Source organism: Lampris incognitus, chromosome 9 (genome assembly GCF_029633865.1).
Source record: "Lampris incognitus isolate fLamInc1 chromosome 9, fLamInc1.hap2, whole genome shotgun sequence".
NCBI lineage: Eukaryota > Metazoa > Chordata > Actinopteri > Lampriformes > Lampridae > Lampris > Lampris incognitus.
In genome coordinates this window covers 55,351,165-55,367,660 of record NC_079219.1, presented here as the reverse complement: position 1 = coordinate 55,367,660, position 16,496 = coordinate 55,351,165, and the positions used below count along the sequence as shown (strand labels likewise).

Genomic DNA, 16,496 nt, shown 5'->3' with positions numbered 1-16,496 from the left:
ATGCTCCTAGAAGTGCATATATTTGCATTAAAATGAGTTTTAGATCAATTGCACAAAAAAAGGCATAAGATCTACCTAAAACGACCATGAGCGGTCAAAACGACCTCGCGTAATCTGAGCGTCATCGTGTGCGTCATGTCACTATTCATGACGTGTGTTGTTCGCCTCATTTCCTTCGCCACGTTTTATAGGCCTTGTTACGTTTGTTAGATCAGCGTTTTCCATTTTGTTTTCCAGGTATTATCTCCAACATGTCTGGGTACGGCCGCCGTTTCAGACACTCCATGACTACCACCGAGGCGTTGCGGTATTCACAGGCGTTGGACAGCAGCCATTTTAAAATTGTTTGAAAAATAGCATTGTAATGATCACGGCGGTGTAGACCCGCCAGCCCGTTGGCTAACGGGTCGGACCCTTTAGTCGACCGCTTAACGTAGCCGCCCGTGGTGCGGGAGACCTGGGTTCGCGTCCCGGCTGCGGAGGTACCCGGCGGCCCCCTGAATTGGCTACAATATTGAAGTTGTTAAAATGTTAATTCTGGTGTCAGTCATTTCCTAACAGACACACTGACACATGCGATGCATTAATATCTCAGTTGGGTATTTATATTGGCAGAATATGGAGTTTAAAAACCGACGGTCACCAGGTAGGAGTGAAATCCCGGTTGTGCTAGTGTTAATGCACGATCTCGCAAAATGGGCAAGTGTCTCGAACCGTGAAGGCCGTATCGAACAATTAGGAGTTCGATCCTGCGTCGTCCCGCCCCTAATATCTATACTCGCACAGCCACTTTAACGCATTTCTGAAACGCAGTACACTCAAAACAAGGGATCGCTCTCTCTCAGTATTCCTCAGATTATATATGTACCTAACTTGCGTGAAAGAGGCTGAGACCGTCCAGTTGTATTACATAAACCACACTTACATGGTGATAACATTGAAATTATACACCAATTTTAACATTTCATGGAAAATGAAATTTCCTTGAGTTTTTCCAGTCCGTCAGACTGGCCTGTGTGCGTGCCGTGCTGCCGTCTGTGAGCGGGTGTGTGTTTACCATAGAGTCTGCAGGCGTGCGTCTGCAGACTGTTAAGCAGGTCCTTGTTGCCACGAGAAGCGGCGGCCTGAATGGAGAGGATGAGCCTGGTGGAAAGAGCCGGGTAACGGTGGCCCAGCTGGGACAACTGGACCGGGAGAGTTGCCAGCCATCGACACAGCATCTTACTCCTGCACAGGGACGAGAAGGAAGGAAGGAAGGGAGGTCAACTTAATGGATGTTTTACTTCACGTGCAAATATGTACTGAAGGCTTTTACACATCCAGCTTTCATTCAGCTTGTTTGAAATGTAAAGCATGTGTCCACGGTTACTGCTCCCATCACTTTACTGAATTACAAAATGATGAGAAATATGCATCCGATCTGAAAAATGACAATAAACCTCTAAACTGAGGATTCACCCCCATATCTGTGTGGATTTGAATAGTTACTGGGCAATATAAACCTTTTGCTCTAAAGCAAAGAAGCAGAGAGCCGAGACTATGATGTGCGATTTCACATTAATTTACAGCCTGGAACCGCTCTGCTGAAAATGAACGAGCTTTTCACAGGTCCATTAGTTCCACAGAATGTTCGTCTTCCCTTCACAGTAAAACGAGCTTCATATAATCAGAGTCTTCAGTGTGTAAGAAGAGAGCTTCCTCCTATGTCTAGAAAATCGTTCTCAGCACTGTCACTTTTTCCACCTTTCCATATTTTATTCTCGATATAAATCAGTAAAACATCACAAATTCGGGCATCTGTATAGCGTTGCCTACCAACACGGAGATCGCCGGCTCAAATCCCCGTGTTACCTCCGGCTTGGTCGGGCATCCCTACAGACACAACTGGCCGTGTCTGCGGGTAGGAAGCCGGATGTGGGTATGTATCCTGGTCACTGCACTAGCACCTCCTCTGGTCGGCCGGGGCGCCTGTTCGAGGGGGGAGGGGGAACTGGGGGGGAACAGCGGGATTCTCCCACATGCTACGTCCCCCTGGTGAAGCGCCTCACCGTCAGGTGAAAAGAAGCGGCTGGTGACTCCGCATGTATTGGAGAAGGCATGTGGTAGTCTGCAGCCCTCCCCAGATCGGCAGAGGGGGTGGAGCAGCGATCGGGACGGCTCGGAAGAGTCGGATAATTGGCCAAGTACAATTGGGGAGAAAAAGGTGGGGAAAATCCCCCCAAAAAAAGAAAAAAGGAGAAAATACAACCCCCCTAGTAGCAAAAGGTAGTAATACTTGTTTATCAACGGTAATAAATGGAAGCAACAACAATGGTGAAATGGTACCAGTCTCCAGTCTAACATCATTTGTATGAGCACTGCTCTCCATAGTGTTCAACTGATCTTGAGGATTAATAGAAGTGGTTTTGAGGAAATTACAAAGATTTCTTATCCTACAAAAACATGTCTTTTATTAAGACAATATGCTTCTGAGGGCCTCATGACAAATTCTTTCCTGCAAAGTTTAAACCATGCGTTATGCGAGCATAACCTAACACATTTTTCTCATAAATGGGCCTTTCTGACTAAATTACTTTGACGACTATTTTGACAACAATTTAACGCTTCAGAAGTAGGTGACTAAAAGTGAAGCTTCCTTCTAAGAACCAGCTCTTCGAGGAAGAGGGAAAAAAAAAAAAACGACGGGGGTTACAAAACCCCATGACTGATGAGTCTGATACCGTTGCCCTCAGCTCAACTGACGTACCAACATCCGACATGGATGAGAATTTTTTGGGCCAAGAGGGCAACCAAAGTTAATAGAAACGCTCTTGGGTTTTGTTATACAAATATTTTTCATAATGACTGTTTGTACATCATGTAGGAGGGTCTTTACTGAAGGATTTCTGCAACAACTCTGACAGTACAGTACAACTACAACATCTGGAGCCCGATTACTGCCATCACAGGCAATAACTGCAATAAGCTGCTTCGTGAGTTTGGTTAGGAGGATTTTGGAGGCTTCTGGATAGTTTTCTTGAGAAAGGATTTACAAAATCAGCACAGCAGACCAGTAAGAGATACCCGGTAATGGGGAGAAATGTACCATCCCAACCAGGGAGTGTGTCACATGGGGCTACTGCAGCTTGTGGTAGTCCTGGAAGCCAATCTGATTTCGAATCGGCTTTCTAGAAATCACGCACACCCTTCAAAATGTGAACAAGGTGAGCGAGATTACCTGGCAATGTGTGTGTGTCCTTTCTCCTGTGAGTAGAGCTGGCTGTAGAAGGACAGCAGTAGAGATCTGGTCTGCAGGGTAAGACTCCTCTGCTGGTAGTAGGCGTACACCGCTGCTAACAGGTCCTCTGTCACTGCTGGAATCATATGTATGGACACATACAGCAATCAGCACCAAAATGGCTGAACAAGAATACCATCGAATTGGCTAACAAATTAGCCTCCCCCCTTTTCTCCCCCCCCCCACTCTTCCCCACTCTTCCGAGCCTTCCTGGTCACTGCTTCACCCCCTCTGCCGATCCGGGGAGGGCTCCAGACTACCACATGCCTCCTCCGATACATGTGGAGTCGCCAGCCGCTTCTTTTCACCTGACAGTGAGGAGTTTCACCAGGAGGACGTAGCGTGTGGGAGGATCACGCTATTCCCCCCAGTTCCCCTCCTCTCTGAACAGGCGCCCCGATCGACCAGGGGAGGCGCGAGTGCAGCGACCGGGACACATACCCACATCCGGCTTCCCACCTGCAGACATGTCTGCAGGTGGGAAGCCGGGACGTCCGACCAAGCCGGAGGTAACACGGGGATTCGAACCGGAATCTCCATGCTGGTAGGCAATGGAATAGACTGCCACGCACAAATAAGCATATTGAAGTGTGCCTAACTTCATGACATGACTTGCACCCAAGTAACCAGCCTGACACCGTATCATCCTTAACTCAGTGCTGCACTTGATGCTTTTAAAATATTGCTTACATCTCCATACATAATTACAAATAATGACCACCTTTACATTTATTGCCATTTAGCCGACTATCTCATCCACAGTGGCGTGTGTTGGCTGTTGCCATGGAAACCATTCTGCGTTGGAAGATTTATGAATTTATTTCTGCCACTGTTATATTTTGCAAGTCTGCTGTACTGCTTATTAACCACAAGGTCCATCTGTATCAGAGTTGTGACTGGACTGTTCAGTTTTTGGGCAGGCCGACATTTTTGAACTCATTGTGCAAAGAGGCCGGGACAAATCTCTCACAGAAGAATAATGTGATCCTCTCACAACACTGATTGGGCTGTCAAGGCTGGACTACTCATGTAAAACTGAGAAATTAAAGGAGAGGAGTCTATAGGAACGCCCGACCAAGCTGGAGGTAACACGGGGATGCGATCCAGCGAGCCCCATGTTGGTAGGCAATGGAATAGACCGCTACGCTACCCGGACGCCCACAGGTTAATTACTTACCACATTGAATTCTCCAGGAGGCAGATCATTAAATTATAAAAAGGACAAAAATTGCACAAAAATTCGCCAAAAAAAAATCAACTGCCGACTGGACTCAGCCAATCGCCGATTGCCAATATACTCGTCCAATCGCCTAAGAACTATTGATGCTGGACTGTCGTTATGTATGACCGAGGGGACTTGGAAAAGCCCAGCACACAGTCGGTTAGTCCCTTTAAAAAGGCCGCTTTGATGGTCTGTGTATAGTAACCCCCACATGACCGTGAGACCCCAAAATCTTGGGACACAAGTGCACACAAACACACTTACTTTTGCTCCTCTGTGTAAGCACCATTCTCCACACGGTGTCCAGCAGCATGTGGAGCTGTCTGTAGCTGAGCTTCACGCCCCTGGCCAGCGTGTCCCTGACAAATGACCTCAAGGGAACCAGCCAATCAGCGTCAGTCTCCTGGCCAAGCCCCTCCCTCTGGGTGAGGGACACCATGACCTGACACAGTGTGATGTTCAGGCCTAGAGGCTCCAACGTCTGTCCCGGGACCACTGCTGCCTGCTTCATCCTGAACGGGTGACAGAAAAGTCAGTGTACCCATGTACCCACACGCAGTTCACATGTAATCATCATCATCATCATCATTAATGCTTTGCTGGTAGTTCTTAAGACTATAGTTTTTTTTGGGGGTTTTGTTCAGATCTTCGATACTGTACATAACACATTAGAGATGAATAAATCATCTGGGATGATTTAATAATTAGAAAATAAGGGCACGGTCACACATGCGTGAAATTAGCATTGGCGAATAGTCGCCTCCCGTTCACTTCCATTCTGTGCGAGCGAAGGGGCGAACAAAACACTCGCTTCCAGTGTCTCCGCTTTGCGTGGAGTTCAACGTTGGTGAACTTAAACCGGCGAATTCCTGAATTTGCTTTGCCACCGGAAGCGAATACTGTATTCGCCCCTTCGCTTGTGTAGAATGGAAGTGAAGGGGAGGCGCAAATTCAAACTCAAATTCACACACACACACACACACACACACACACACACACACACACACACACACACACACACACACACACACACACACACACACACACACACTCCCAAAATGAGGTCTATTCTTCCCCTGACTCCTCACATCACCTGCAGGAGAATGCTCACCCCAGGAAAGGAAGCAGGGAGGACGGTCCTTTGACATGTAAACCTTATGTGCCTCACCTCTTGAGGTCAAGCTTCTTCCTCTGTTTGGGCGTGTCCTGCGTGCCGTAGGGAAAGTTCTTCATGAAGTGTTGTTTAAAATCTCCAAGGTACTCGTTACGAAACCATGCATCCTACACAGGGACAGTGTGACTTGTTAATCAATTTGTACAAATCTATACAGAAAAAAACCCCATAAGTATTAAGATATTTAGGTACAAGATACTCTCCTATTGATTGGCAGTTTGGCACTGGTTGAGTTTTAGTGGCGGGGGGGGCTGTCACTAATAACTATTTTGGCAATCTAGCAATCAATTAATTATTCTGACAATTAATCGATTTAACCATCCATCCATCCATTATCCAAACCGCTTATCCTGCTGTCAGGGCCACGGGGATGCTGGAGCCTATCCCTGCGGTCATCAGGCGGCAGGCAGGGAGACACCCTGGACAGGCCGCCAGACCATCACGGGGCCCACACACACACACACACACACACACACATTCACACCAAGGGACAATTTTAGTACGAGTCACCTGACCTACATGTCTTATGACTGTGGGAGGAAACCGGAGCACCCGGAGGAAACCCACACAGACATGGGGAGAACATGCAAACGCCACACAGAGGACGACCCGGGACGACCCCCAAGGTTGTACTACCCCAGGGCTCGAACCCAGGACCTTCTTGCTGTGAGGCGACCGCGCTAACCACTGCGCCAAAACAGTTCCTTGAAGAGTTTTGTTCAAGATCAACAATGTAATGCAAGATTCACTCTGACTGACAATTTACCCCCCCCCCCCCGTTTCCCACTTTGGACATTTTCTGTCATTGTTTGGCTCCCACCCCTTCCTTCTTGTTTGCTTTTGCGCCCCCCCATTTTCTTAACTCAAACATTACATTCCAGTCATTTAGCCGATGCTTTTATCCAAAGCGACTTACAATAAGTGCATCATTTAACGTAGGAAATCAGGAGAACTACTAGTCATCAGAGGTCATAAGTGCATCTAAACAAGCATCTAAGAGCAAAACGAGTGCTAAAGTAAAAGCGCAAGAAAGAATTTTTTTTTAAATGAGTAAATACGATAAGTGCTAAGAACAAGTAACAGGGTAGTAGTTCTTAAAGAGGTCAGTTTTCAGCCTGCGCTGAAAGATGGGCAGCAACTCCGCCGTCCTGACATCAGTGGGGAGTTCATTCCACCAGTGTGGGGCCAGGACAGAAAAGAGCCGTGACCGGGTCCACCGGCAGCAGGGGCCTCTGAGCGACGGGGCAACCAGGCGTCCCGAGGCAGCAGAGCGAGTGGTCGGGTGGGGCTGTAGGGCTTGACCATCGCCTGGAGATAGGAAGGAGCTGTTCCTTTCACTGCCCTGTAGGCTACCACCAGAGTCTTAAACTGGATGCGAGCAGCTCCTGGGAGCCAGTGTAGGGACATGAGAAGGGGAGTTGTTGTGTGGGAGAACTTAGGGTGATTGAACACCAGACGAGCTGCAGCTTTCTGAACAAGCTCCAGAGGTCTGATAGCCGACGCCGGGGCACCAGCAAGAAGGGAGTTGCCGTAGTCCAGCCGGGAGATGACCAGAGCCTGGATGAGCACCTGTGCCATCTCGTCAGTGAGGAATGGGCGAATCCTCCTGATGTTATAGAGGAGAAATCTGCAGGAACGAGCAACCGATGCAACGTTTGCAGCAAACGACAGTTGGTCGTCCATGATCACACCCAGATTCCTCACAGTCCGAGTTGGCATCACCACGGTGTTGTCGATGGTTATGGCCAGGTCTCGGTGAGGGCAACCTTTCCGCGGGAGGAACATCAGCTCTGTCTTGTCCAGATTGAGCTTCAGGTGGTGTGTCGCTGTTACGGCCCTAGTGCCGTGTGTCTGTAGTTTTCCCTCTCCAGGTGATGCCCCGCCTCCTGTGGAGCTGCTGATTGAGCCCAGGTGACCCCAATTCCTCATCAGCTGGGTATATAACTTGGAGAAGGACACCCAACAGTGCCAGTGGGCCATTGTTGGTAGCAGTGTGTGGAGAGAGACAGCCAGTGGGCCACTGTTGCCAACCAGAGAGCAAGCTCTTGTGTATTTACTCCTTGAGAAGGAGGGTGAAGCTAGTGTCCTTGTTTTGGTTTGATCTGAGTCTTCGTTAAAGCCTGGTTAGTTAAGGGCCAGCCTCTTTAGTTGCCTGTTTTATCTTATAGTTTGACTAAAGGATCTTTTCGTTAATAAATCTGTTTTTACACCTGGTTCCGCCTCCCACCTTTCTTATTCCCCCGGGATACTTTTATTTTCTTTGTTACTTCCCCTCATCCCCTGGACCTTTAATGGGGAACGTAACAATTGGGGGCTCGTCTGGGATCTTTTTTTTCTGAATAAGACAATAAGGAGGTGGATTCCTGGTGTGTGTTAATTGTTGCTGTGTGCAGCTTGTCTCCAGTGGCGGGTACGGTAAATATTGTAAATTCGTTTGGCGTTTCAGACAACTTCCCTGGTTAGAATAGGGGAGTGTCCAGCTGGACTGTGTCCAGTCCTTCCATCGGACACTCTCTTGTTATTTTGCCTTTCTTGTTTTAGGAGTAATCCTGGGTGGGGACAACGCTCCCTGGCGGGGGTAGGCTTTTCGGGGCTCAGGCCACCGAAGTTCAGCCTTTAAAGCCGCCCCGAGCCCGGCACGCTCCAAGAAGACAGGTGAAGTTTCAACCAGGTAGGAAGGGGGAAGTTTGTTTTTAAGGCTAACCATACATCTATTTTCAGCTTGCCGTAATTTGCCACTGGTGGATGTGACCTTTTTGAAAGTGTGACGTTGAGTGACTATAGCGGAGGCTAATTAACATTCAGCCTGTGTTTGTTTTCTTAGCTATGGCTACTTTTGAGTCACGTGTGTCTACTCCTGGTTCTAAGCTGGCTGCGCAGTTAAAAGTCCGTTTTGCTCGCCTCCAGTTGGAAAAGGGGGAAAGGGAGAGAGAATTCCAGCTTCGTAGGGAGTTGGAATTGGACAAATTGGAGGCAGAGACGGCTATTAAAATGCGACAGCTAGAGGTGCAGTATGAGCATAGTGTCCACGCAGCAGGCTGCGGTGTTGGCGGACGAATTCGCGCTCCCACATAAAAACATCTTTGTACCGCGTAATATTTCCTTCCCCTGCAGCGACGACTTACGAAATGCTAACTTGCAAGTTACTCAAACCTCACCTGTTGGTACCCCTCCAAAACCTAAAGAGAAACGGTCTTTTTTCTGCCATATGCCTGGACATTTGGTTGCCCATTGTGAGGCCTTAAAATGTAAGCGGCAGAACCGCAGTCGGCGGGCGGCCGTGTCCCAGGTGAGAGGGAATGGGGAGGACCTAAACCAGCCCAGGAAGCAGGAGGTGAGAATTGCACACCTCGAGTCTGCCGTCGCTGACCTCACACGCCAGTGCCATGCAATGCGGGCTGAGGCGGAAGAGCTTCGTTTGGAGCTGGCGAGTCAAAGGAGGAAAGCTATGGAGCAGCTGAGGTTTGTCCGTGTAGAACTCGAAGAAGCCCAGAAGTCTCAGCGGGAGATAAAGCTGCTGCTTGATATGTACCGCTCAGCACCCAAGGAGCAGAGGGACAAAGTCCAGCTCATGGCAGCTGAGAAGACCGAGGCAGAGGAGCTGAGGCTGAAGGACCTGGAAGAGAGGGAGCGAAGAGAAGGCAAGAAGATGGCTGACGAAGAGGCCCTGAGGAAGATTCGCTCTGTAAAGGAGCAGGTCGACATCCTCAACAAGAAGCTTTCAATAGCGAAACAACAGGAGGATGCCTTGCTCAGGGAGATGGATGTGACAGGCCAGGCATTTGAGGACATGCAGGAGAAAAACATCAGACTGATGCAGCAGCTCGGGGAGAAGAATGAAGCCAACTTCCAAGGGAGTGAAGAGGATTACCCTCTTGAATGCCAACCTAGAGTTTGTATTTATGGGAGGGGGTGTTACAGCCCCAGTGCCGTGTGTTGTGTATGCGATTACCCTCTTGTAGACAGACCTAGGGTTTGTATTTATGGGAGGGGGTGTTACGGCCCCAATGCTGTGTGTTGTGTATGTGATTAGCCTCTCAATATATACAAACCTAGGGTTTGTACTTATGGGAGGGGGTGTTACGGCCCTAGTGCCGTGTGTCTGTAGTTTTCCCTCTCCAGGTGATGCCCCGCCTCCTGTGGAGCTGCTGACTGAGCCCAGGTGACCCCAATTCCTCATCAGCTGGGTATATAACTTGGAGAAGGACACCCAACAGTGCCAGTGGGCCATTGTTGGTAGCAGTGTGTGGAGAGAGACGGCCAGTGGGCCACTGTTGCCAACCAGAGAGCAAGCTCTTGTGTATTTACTCCTTGAGAAGGAGGGTGAAGCTAATGTCCTTGTTTTGGTTTGATCTGAGTCTTTGTTAAAGCCTGGTTAGTTAAGGGCCAGCCTCTTTAGTTGCCTGTTTTATCTTATAGTTTGACTAAAGGGTCTTTTCGTTAATAAATCTGTTTTTACACCTGGTTCCGCCTCCCACCTTTCTTATTCCCCCGGGATACTTTTATTTTCTTTGTTACTTCCCCTCATCCCCTGGACCTTTTAATGGGGAACGTAACAGTCGCCATCCACTCCGAGATGCCAGTCAAGCACGCAGCGATGCGTGTCTCTACTTGTGTGTCAGAGGGAGGAAAGGACAAGATCAGCTGGGTGTCATCGGCATCGGCAGTGTCATCTACACGCAACAGTGATGATCATGTGAGTGCTTAACTGCCTTATGTGGTCGTTCCACATGCCAAGGCATGTCTAGAGAAGCTCGGAGGCAGTAAATTGTAGTCAAGGATTTTTTGTAATCTAGTAACTCAATTACTTATGACAGCTCTGAACATGACTACTCCTTTGTCTGATCTGGTTCTGTTTTTAGCTGTGCAATGAAAAGCATAACCTCAACGACAATAAATAAAAAGAGACTTGAACCGAGATATCGGCAATTGCAGGCCTACCAAATACTAGGTCCTCGTTTTAGTTTGCAAAATGCAGTTTCTTATGAAAAATAGGTACACAAAGTATTGGGATAAATATTTTATTCAACCTAGTGGTTATATTTTGTTGCTGGGACAACATTTTGTGCTTTTTCCTCTTCGTTTTATTATTATTCTTTTTTTTAATGGAAAAAAAGATTTATCAGTGGTTTTAAAGGCTATAAATAAGCAACACATTTACACACAAATGCGCAACAAAACGGAGGTGGGAGAAACAGGTCAAGCAAGTTAAAGTCAGAACCATGTATTCCCCCCACCCATGCACTAAAACGGCTGACTTCATTTACTAGGTTCCCCTGCCTGGCTGGAAAGTGGTGTTCATTAGAATCAGCTAGTTTAGTACATGGGTGGAGCAAATACATGGTTAGGACTTTGACCTGTCTGAACTGGGTTCCCCACCTCTGCTACAAAATATACTTGAAGCATAAAAAGCTGCAACAGGTTGCACTGGCACACATGAGAGGCACTTGAGACGCCTACCAGCATGGAGCCATATAGGGGGCAGTGTCAATTATAATGAAAGCACTTCTGTTGCAGGAGATACATGACAAGAAACATTGCCTGGTATTGCCCAGGGGTTACTTTTTCTACCCTAAAAGAGTAACTAAACGCCAGATCATTTTAGAGAGTTTGCTGACATCTACAGGTTAAAAACGATGTAAAGGTTTAAAACATGGCAGGCTGGTCTCGGTGCTCTGTGATATTAGCATAGCAGGATAAATACAGCTGCAGATAATAACATTAATAATGGATCTGTTGGATGTAGGTGTGCCAAAGAACCAGCACTGACAGTACTATTGATCATTGTTATTGCTGGCTCTGTCTGTCTGTCAATACTGATAAATCCAACAGAGCCATTATTAATGTGAATAGCTGCAGCTGTGTTTATCCCGCTATGCTTACATCAGAGAACCAAGACCAACCTGCCATGTTTTTAACCTTTACATGGTTTTTAACCAGTGGATGTCAGCAAACTTGCTAAAATGGCCTGCTGTTTAGTTACTCTTTAAAAGGTTAGGTTCATGTCCTTGTGCTTTGATGCTAAGAATCCTATCAACACAAACGTCTTGTACCAGAAAACTTAACAAAACTTGAGCTAAAATAAAGCACAGTGTGCGAGTGTCTCTATCCTCACCAGTGTACTCTGATGCTCCTTCTGTGGCGCAAGCTTCCTCAGCAGCTGCAGTATGGATAGGACCTGGAACATAACCGACATGGCGTCTGGCGTAAGCAGGTGGGCCCCCTCTGTGCTGTTCCAGGGGCAGTCGTTGGCGCTGGCCTCCACCCATACCTCTAGGAGAAGGGGCACCAACGTGGTAGCAAAGCCCTGGACTGCCTCAGCTGAACCAAGGCCCTCACCCATGCCAGACCCAGGGTCCACCTCCGGTCTACACAATGGGAGGAAAGGAAAGGAAAGGAAAGAGAAAGAAAGAAGGCGTGATGCGATATGAGTTGAATGATACTGTTCAATTAATGTCAGGTGTGTCTATGCAGATTCATTTTAGTCATCCAGGTAGTAAAATACCCAGGACAGGTTTAACTCTATTCACTGGACATCAGTTTTAAGCCAAGAGTGATTGCATTTTGTTTTTTCCACATTTTAACAGTCACTATTATTCAAAGTCACTTTCATCCAAAGTGACTAACAAAGTTCCTCACTACGTCCAGCCAAAAGAGAAGTAAACAATGGATTTTGACCAAGAAATTTCAGTGCTGGCTTGCTAGCATTATTGGTCCACCGGAGCATCTAAAAAAAAAAACCATAGAAAGACACAGGATTCAAACCCAAGACTTTCTCCATGCCAGGCAATCGCACTAACCACTTTACCATGATACTGTTCTAATGACAACCAAGTAAAGTAGAAAGACAGAAACTATGTCGGTATTCTCCCTACACAAATTCTGTGTCATTCATATTCGACAGATCCAGGCTTCGTGGCTCGTGTACCTGAGTTTGTAGGCTGAGTGGGGAGTGGGTTTCGCCCCAGAATTTTCGTACACCTTGACTCCAGTCTTGCTGTAAGTGAGCTCTTCCCAGTTGAGATCCAGAGGCGTAAGCCCTCCTTCCCCACTGGAATCAAACACTCCTTCCCTTAGGAAAGATACATCCCCTTCCTCTGCTGGTCTCTCCTCAACTACTGCCTGAAGAAAGCGCCCAAGCCTGAAGAACAGTGACAAAAAACACAGCATGAATACACACATGAGCAACATGTGTTATTAACACCATCAACACTGGTATTTTGTTATGATGAAAGGAAATGCACGTCGCTACAGTGCTTACGTTTGGCTTTTTAGGTTAGTTAGATTAATATGTGCAACGACCTGCCTTCCGTTTGCCAACATTAATGACCAAGTTAGTTGGTTTGATGATTTGTGTACATATACTGTCCCAAGTTATTTATCAGTTATCCAACATTGTATATATATATATATATATATATATATATATATATATATATATATATATATAGACACACACACACACACACACACACACACACACATACACAATTATAGTTATTCATTAGTTATCAGTTATCTAACGGGAGCAGCCAAAAGTAACAGTAGTAGTAGTAGTAGATACTGTCCCAGTTATTAACGCAAGCCCTTGGATCAATGAAAAGATCCGTCAAAAACGAAGGGAATATAGGAAGGCCATGCAGATGGAAAAAAATCTACTCTTGAAGTTCACCAACTCCATATGAAGGGGTTATGATCGAAACTGAATCAAACTATTAAAGATTTGAGAGCTGCTTACTTCTCTGACTTGATTGATAGTAATAAACATAACCCTAGGTTTCTGATTAGTACTATCAATCAGCTTGTGAATCCTTCTCTTCCTTCCATTTCTGCCTGTTCTGCTAATGACTGTGAAAATTTCTTATGTTTTTTTGTTGACAAGATTGATGGCCTCAGGTCCAATTTTACCCCCACTGCTCCCGCAATCCCGCCCCTTTCAGCTGTCCGATTTTAATGCCGGAATTTGCTCCCATTTCTCTGCAGTTCCTTGTAAATACTGTAGCCCTTATGCATCCTTCCTCCAGTCCCTGTGATCCTCCCTGGCTTAGGTCCCAGCCTGCTCTCTATCATCAACTGCTCACTCACATCCGGGTCCGTACCTGACTATTTTAAAATTGCCTGTGTTCAGCCCCTCCTCAAAAAAAAACCCCTCTCGATCCGGCAAGAGTAGAGAATTATAGACCCATTTTCAAACTTTTTTTTTATCCAAAATCCTTGAAAAAATTGTTGCGGCCCAAATCCTGCAGCTGACTGAGGGTCATAACATTTTCGATAAATTTAAAACCGGCTTTTGTCACAAGCATAGTACTGAGACTGCATTACTAAGAGTGTCCAATGACATTCTTATGCATGCTGATAAAGGTGAATATTCTTATTCTTCTAGATATATAAGTGCTGCCTTTGATACCATCAATCATACCATCTTACTTGATAGGTTGGAAAACTCGGTTGGCATTTCTGGTACAGCGTTAAATTGGTTTCGCTCTTATCTGACGAACAGATATTTTAATGTTTGTATCAATAATCTCATATCCTCGTCAGTCAGCTCTCCTACTGTGTGGAGTCACTCAGGGGTCTGTCCTTGAGCCAATCCTCTTCTTTTTATACATGCTTCCTCTGGGTCATTTGTTTAGTCCTTTTCAAGACATGTCATACCACTGTTATGCCGATGATACTCTGATCTATTTCTCTACCAAACCCAGTAACGTGAATCAACTGTCCTCCCTCAATGATTGCTTAGCTGCCACCAAAGACTGGATGTCCCTTAATTTCCTCCATCTAAACCCCAAAAAAACTGATGTTCTCTTAATTGGTCCTGAGAACTTTGCCACTGCAGTTGATCAGTTTATTGGTCCACTTCATTCAAACATCAAACCTACTGCTAAAAATCTTGGCATTATCTTTGACCAGAATGTCTTTTGATTACCACATTAATACTGGTTGTCATTGGTTTTCTAAGATAGTAATGCCATGTAAAAATGACAAAGCCATCACATGTCAGCAGGTGAAAATGTATACACATGCATCTGACTTCTGTACCTGAGGAGCACAGTGAGTCGCCACTGCTGGCTAGTCACAGCTCTGTTTGGATTGACTGATAAGGCCCAGCTCCGAGCCTTGCTTTCCTGAGGTTTGGCTCCTCCCCCGGCACGTCTGTGGGAGATTAACTCCAGGAAGTTGGTTAGTAGGACAGAAGGCCGTGCTGCTAGCAAGGCAGGGTAGTGCTCCAGCAACACATCTAGGATCTTCATGGCATCCTCCTGGATGCCTGTCTCAATGTGTGTCATGGCACAGGACAGGTGGGCACTGAGAAGGGGGAAAAAGGGAGCCGCGCGATCTGCTGGCACACATTGGGCAATGTACCTGGATGTAACAAACAAGTTAAGACATTTCAGCTTGTGGGCTGAAAGCAAGAAACCCAATCATTATTATTTTGATGCACTGAGATAACCAGTGAAGTAATGACAAATAAAACAATCATCTTAGCATGGACTTGTGGTCATCATAAGACAACCAACAAAACAAGCAATTTCTTTTTTACACTTTTAGGATAATAGTTATCTAAACTTGCGCGTACACAAATTCACATATTTATGTCAGCACAAAAGAGGTGAGAAAACGATTTAGCAAAAAGATGAATAAAATCAGTTTAAGTGTGTCAAGCCACCACCACATCCCAGGTGATAAGTTACTGAAACTGATGCTTATTCTTACCTAAGCAGACGTGCGGCGCCCATGCGAACACTGGCATCCTTGTCTGTGAAGACCGCTGCCACTTCAGAGAGGAGGCGGGAGAGATGCTGCTCTAACAAGGAGGGGCTGAGGGACAGCAGCTCCCTTAAACCCACCAAGGCACTCTGTTTCACATTGCCACTGTAATGGTGGAGCTGGGACAGGAGGTCCTACATTACAGGGGGCGGGGGGTAGGGGGTATGAGGAGAGAGCAAAGGTGAAAGCAGATAATTTGAAGCAATCGGGTAGCAAATTGTCTCTGGAAACACAGCAGACAGCGGGATAAGCAAAAACGTACATTGATGCCAAGCTGTCTGTTTGTCTTGGGGCCACTCGTGTCTCTCTTGAGTTGTTCGGACAGGTGGATGCCCTTGGTGCGGAAGTTGGTGGTGGTGGCATTGACAGCTTTGGGCTTCTTCTTCCCCACCTTGAGCTTAACTTTCTGGAAGTCGTCCTGTCTCTTCTTCTTCTTGGCCTTCATCCCCGTCCTCTGTGTACTGGGAGCCGGCTTAATCTATACGTGGGCGGGCATAGCTGAAAGAGAGGACCGCTATTAGAGAGAGCAACGCGCACGACTCTCGCAATTCAAGGGACTCCATTTGGAAGACGTTTCAGCGTAACGAGGCAGAACAATCCCGGTACTAACGTTAGCCGACTGTCTACGCTGCTTGGGGGGGTTCAGCGTCAGAGCGAACGCTAATTTGCGGCTGTTACAAATGCCTCGGGGGTACTTACGTCGGCTGGGCTATAAGTCAAACATTAAATCCGTCGCAAAATGACAAAACACCTTCCTAATAATCCAAAAACAACAAGCTATTCATCCGCAAACTCGCGTTCGAGGTTCGGGTCCTGTGGCTGTACGTGCGCATGTTTTGTCCTCCGGAAACGCCCGAATACTCACCGTGGACACGTCGCGTATAATGACGGGTATAAACCCCCCCCCACACACACACACACACAAAGGAACCAAGCACTCGGTATTTGTACTTAGAAATACGAACTTAATTCACCTTTTTTTCCAATTCGTATCTAAATAGGACGCCTACGTTTTGCGGAGCAATTTTTCGAGGCAAACGCGGAACGCGGGGGAT

General features: G+C 46.7%; 1 protein-coding gene across 1 annotated transcript in view; it reads right to left on the bottom strand.

The window, feature by feature from the left end:
• tex10 (testis expressed 10) overlaps positions 1 to 16,279 on the bottom strand; it is a 31,567-nt gene extending 15,288 nt beyond the window's left edge. The window contains exons 1-10 of the mRNA XM_056286191.1: positions 16,141 to 16,279; positions 15,704 to 15,939; positions 15,388 to 15,575; positions 14,713 to 15,036; positions 12,602 to 12,814; positions 11,789 to 12,041; positions 5,668 to 5,780; positions 4,764 to 5,011; positions 3,218 to 3,353; positions 1,058 to 1,227 (exon numbers count right to left, since the gene is read on the bottom strand). Of these exons, the coding sequence (XP_056142166.1) occupies positions 1,058 to 1,227; positions 3,218 to 3,353; positions 4,764 to 5,011; positions 5,668 to 5,780; positions 11,789 to 12,041; positions 12,602 to 12,814; positions 14,713 to 15,036; positions 15,388 to 15,575; positions 15,704 to 15,886 (1,828 nt within the window). The 5' untranslated portion in view covers positions 15,887 to 15,939; positions 16,141 to 16,279. The remainder of the gene's footprint in view (positions 1 to 1,057; positions 1,228 to 3,217; positions 3,354 to 4,763; positions 5,012 to 5,667; positions 5,781 to 11,788; positions 12,042 to 12,601; positions 12,815 to 14,712; positions 15,037 to 15,387; positions 15,576 to 15,703; positions 15,940 to 16,140) is intronic.
• Positions 16,280 to 16,496: the final 217 nt, after the last annotated feature.